Genomic DNA, 4,860 nt, shown 5'->3' on the forward strand with positions numbered 1-4,860 from the left:
TTAAATGTTCAGCATAACCTCTGCTCTAATTAGCACTCTTAAATCAGCACGCCTCATTAAAACACCTGTCTTGACAAAAAGCACAGCATATGAATCGTGTGGACAAACATAGCAGTATTCATACTACAAACCATTTTCTTTACTAAGCATAATGTAGACGAACATTCAGTTAAAAATGAAAATCTGTCATACTGATAAAATATTATATTGTGTTTGTATGACTACTGATGTTACACAGATATTACTATTTATTCTCATAGCAGTAGGAAATTGGACAACACACTGATTCAACATTTTGTTACCATCTAGCCAACATGAACTAGTTGCAAATCTAATTTTGAAATGAAATCTAAATGTTGCGATATTCTGAAATTTGCAAAATGGAAATAAAAATGTGGTCACTTGAAGCAACTACATTAATATTACTATTAATATTATTTTCTGGCAAATAATCCTTTTAGGTATAAGGACATCTTTAATGCTAAGTGAATCTTAATATATTACCGTTCAAAAGTTTGGGGTCAGTACGGTTTTATTTTAAGAAATTGATACTTTTATTCAGAAAGGATGTATTAATAAAAAATTGCAGTAGAGATATTTACAATGTTACAAAATATTCAAATGGATTTCAGATAAATGGAGTTCTTTTAAACTTTCTATTCATCAAAGTGAAAAAGTATCGCGGTTTCCATAAAAATATTAAACAGCTGTTTTTAACATTGACAATAAGAAATATTTCTTGATCAGCAACTCATCATATTAGAATTATTTCTATAGGATCATGTGACACTGAAGACTTGAGTAATATCTGCTGAAAATTAACTTTGCTATCAAAGGAATAAATTCAATTAAAAAAATATATTAAAATAGACAACATTTTTTTAAATACTATTTTACAATATTACTGTTTTACTGTATTTTTTGATCAAATTAATGTTGCCTTGGTGAGCATAAGACTCTTGACTCTTTCAAAAACAGACAATCTTACAGCCCCAAACATTTGAATGGTTGTAGAAGTTTTCTATGAATTTGTTGGTAAAATATTCAGAAAGTTGAGAGATATTACCTTGGTTCTTCAGTGGTAAAGGCATGGTCTCCCTGAGTTTGCTTAGCAGATTTTTCATTTCTGTCATGTCCCTAGAACATCGAGGAACCGTTTCAGATTCAAACGGTCAGTTTCATAGAAAAAAATAAAGATCCTGTTCAGCAGCTCAGATTATTCACCTCTCGATGTTCTCAATGTCTGTGGCCACCAGGAAGTATGTCTGCGGACAGTCCGGCAGAGTGGATGACGTGTCTTCCAGGATTGGGATGTCAGAGCTGTCCTCTTTCTTACTTTCTACCTTTGTAGCTCCTGAAAAATGTTTTCCTGGAACACATACAGTGAGACATCACTAACGGACTCTAAACAGAAATGGTCAAAATATGTCATCTCAAGGTTTGACCCCAGGGCAACAAGTCAACCTGCTCCCAGAGCATCCATATTTACAGTTTCTGATAAGCTCAAATAAGATACAATTCACAGAAACTAGCAGTGTCGACTCCTGCAAATATCAAGCCACTGGAAAGCTCTATAGCTGGACAAGCCAGGCTTCATCAACACCAATTTCCTGTCGCTGGTGTGGCTGTTTCCTGCTAAGAGCCTAGGGGCGCCCTCACAGCATTACCTTTCCTGTGGAGCTGCAGGGATCCCAGCAGACACACAGACTTCAGCATCTCCGTCAGGTACATTTCCAGACAGCACTGCAGCTGGATGAAGAGGCGGCAGATCTCCGGATGTATTTCTCCATCTTCTGGGCTGTGAAAAAAAAGCATCAATAATGTATCTTAGATCTGGATTCTGCAGAGTTCTGGCCCAAAGCCCTGCGCTTCAACCTGTCTAATTTCTCACGAGATACATATCCCTGCGTTCCTATGCCTCACAGTCCTCAATAAGTGACCAGTGACGGAAATCATCTCTGACACATTGTATGTCATGCTGGACAATACAGCTATAGCATTTACTGTATATCTTGGTATTTTTCAGACTTTTGATCAATATTCAATTCAATATATTTGTATTTATTATTTCCACTGAAATTGCTTAGTGCCTTTTTCCAATCTGTAGGACCATCATTACAATTAAACAGCCACTGTAGATTCAAAAATTCAAACATTAAAAATTAATTAAAAGCAATGATGGCTAAATTAATTTCATTTATTCATTTAAATGCACAAAATATAACAACACAAAATTCCCAGGTGTAATGCTGTGGCATGGTGGATACTTTATTTTCTTGTTCTTTTTTCCCCTGTTATTGAATTACTTGGAACAGAGAGATGCACCGAATGCATGCATACAAGATAAATCATGTAAAGCAAGGCCATAACCACGCCTTGACCATTGTAGCAAACCATTTTTTAATGAAGTATAAAGAAATAAAACGCTAGGTCTATTTCTAGTTGTTAAGGAATCATTTAGAATTATTTGCAAATAATATTTTCAAATATGCACACATTCACTCTTATTTGTATGCTTAATATGTTGAAAATGCAAAATGTTGTTTCATCACATTCAGTTTTAATTTTGATTCAGTTTTAGGCTGGTTTGAATCACTTTATATCACTGTCGGTTGTTTCATTACTTTCAGCTTACCTTGCTCTCTATCAATGTTAAAACTGAAGCTTGGTGCTGGAATTCACGCTGGGTTTCTATGTACAGTAAACCTCACCTTGTTTAATTCAATTGACCATCTCAATTATTTTGACATTGACAAACACTGTCAAAACACTGAGACAGACCAGCTTAAAAATGTAACTTTAAAACCTTTTGTCGTCCTAACAGCAAACAGAGCGGTGCGTAATCGAGTGCAGCAGAGCAGTGCAAGAATTTCAAATATTGGGGGGACAATTTGGCCATTTCTAATCAAAAGCTGTGGTATTGATTTATTGTGTTCTTTGAATATGAAATCATGTAACAGCCCTGTGATTTATGGTAAATGCACAGTAGAAAGCATAATTTACAACTTAATTTGCATTTACCCTGCTCGTCAAATATAGTGCATGATATGTCAGTCAGCACCAGCTGATATTTATAACCTTATGTTGCTGTGAAGGTGAAATTTTGTCACAGTTTCATAATATATGACATGATTTCAATTGGGGGCCCATGACCCCTAGGGGGGCCGAAGGGGTACTACAAGCTAATTATTGCTTGATAACAAATGGATTTTTGTGAAAGAAATTAAAAAATTAATAAAAAATTAATAAAAATAAGAAATAAATTTTAAACAAAGCTAACGCCACATTAAAATGTACTGTTATTATGTAATGTAAATACATGACTCTTTGCATCCACAATCAAATACCTGTATGCATGCATGTATGTATGTATGTATATGTGTTTTTACCCTGATATTGCAGAAAGGTTTTGATGTGCAGTCTGTGCCATCTCACAGCCTTTTGTGCGTGTCTTGTGTATTTCCGCACGAAGAGAGGGACAATCAGCGGAAATCTCTCCAATAGAGATAACCAATTCCCGATAGAGGGCCACAAGTGTATTGAACTCCTGGACAACCTGATGGAAGAAAGAAAAACAAACGCAAACTGAGAAAATACATGGCTCACAAAACCATTTTAACCTCGAAAATGTATAAAGCATATAAAGGAAACATGACAAAACATTGATGAAAAGACATGTATTCAACTTGTCAAGAATTTTTTTTTCATTCTGAACACTGAAACAACCTGACAATGCCACAAAGGTAAAACAGGCTATTTGTTGGAGAGCAGCGCCACAGGCGACAGATGCTCATGCCATTTCATCAATTTTTGGCAGAAAGAAAGCATTCAATGGCAAGCTGTTTTAACATAAATACCTTTAACTAAAGTCTACTGTTATTACTCGTTTTCATGTGTTAATTACTCATAAGTAATCTCAGAGTGATTGCTATGTTTTCTTATTATTTCTCTAGTAACTATTCATTACAAATTAGTATTTATTTCAGTAGTGACTAGTATCTATTATATTCAGTCACTAATACTTATTCACTCACTACTATAGTGACAAGTAACTGTTACATTACACATACTGCATATTTTTGTCATTGAATCATGCCGACAAGTTGCTTACAAACACTCCAGCACTTACAAGCAACACTGGAATAGTGACCTGCAACAACTGGAATACATATGTGACCCTGGACCACAAAACCAGTCATGAGGGTTAATTTTTTGAAATTAAGATTTATACATCATCTGAAAGCTGAATACATTTCCATTGATGTATGGTTTGTTAGGATAGGACAATATTTGGCTGAGATATAACTATTTGAAAATCTGGAATCTGAGGGTGCAAAAAATCTAAATATTGAGAAAATCGCCTTTAAAGGGGTCATATGATGCGATTTCAAGTTTTCCTTTCTCTTTGGAGTGTTACAAGCTCTTGGTGCATAAAGAAGATCTGTAAAGTTGCAAAGACTAAAGTCTCAAATCCAAAGAGATATTCTTTATAAAAGTTAAGATTTCAGAAAGTCGGGGCATAGAGAAGAAGCAATAATGTACAGTATGTGGAAAATAATGCGTTTTTTGAGCCTTAAGCCGCATAAACACATTTCATTACACCAAATACACAAAATAATGTTCTTTTTAGCAGCATCATATGACCCCTTTAAAGTTGTCCAAATGAAGTTCTCAGCAATGCATCTTATTAATCAAAAATTAAGTTTTGATATATTTATAGTAGGAAATTTACAAAATGTCTTCATGGAACATGATCTTTACTTAATATCCTAATGATTTTTGGCATTAAAGAAAAATTGATCATTTTGACCCATACAATGTATTGTTGGCTATTGCTACAAATATACCCCAGCGACTTAA

At 34.5% G+C, this 4,860-nt stretch overlaps 1 protein-coding gene across 1 annotated transcript in view; it reads right to left on the reverse strand.

Moving 5' to 3' along the window:
• Positions 1-4,860, reverse strand: part of LOC107724873 (regulator of G-protein signaling 7-binding protein A-like) — a 7,630-nt gene that overhangs the window by 1,454 nt on the left and 1,316 nt on the right. The window contains exons 2-5 of the mRNA XM_016533952.1: positions 3,390-3,556; positions 1,668-1,798; positions 1,225-1,369; positions 1,067-1,137 (exon numbers count right to left, since the gene is read on the reverse strand). Of these exons, the coding sequence (XP_016389438.1) occupies positions 1,067-1,137; positions 1,225-1,369; positions 1,668-1,798; positions 3,390-3,556 (514 nt within the window). The remainder of the gene's footprint in view (positions 1-1,066; positions 1,138-1,224; positions 1,370-1,667; positions 1,799-3,389; positions 3,557-4,860) is intronic.

The sequence above is a fragment of the Sinocyclocheilus rhinocerous genome, unplaced genomic scaffold (assembly GCF_001515625.1).
Source record: "Sinocyclocheilus rhinocerous isolate Xijiao unplaced genomic scaffold, SAMN03320098_v1.1 scaffold515, whole genome shotgun sequence".
Classification (NCBI taxonomy): domain Eukaryota; kingdom Metazoa; phylum Chordata; class Actinopteri; order Cypriniformes; family Cyprinidae; genus Sinocyclocheilus; species Sinocyclocheilus rhinocerous.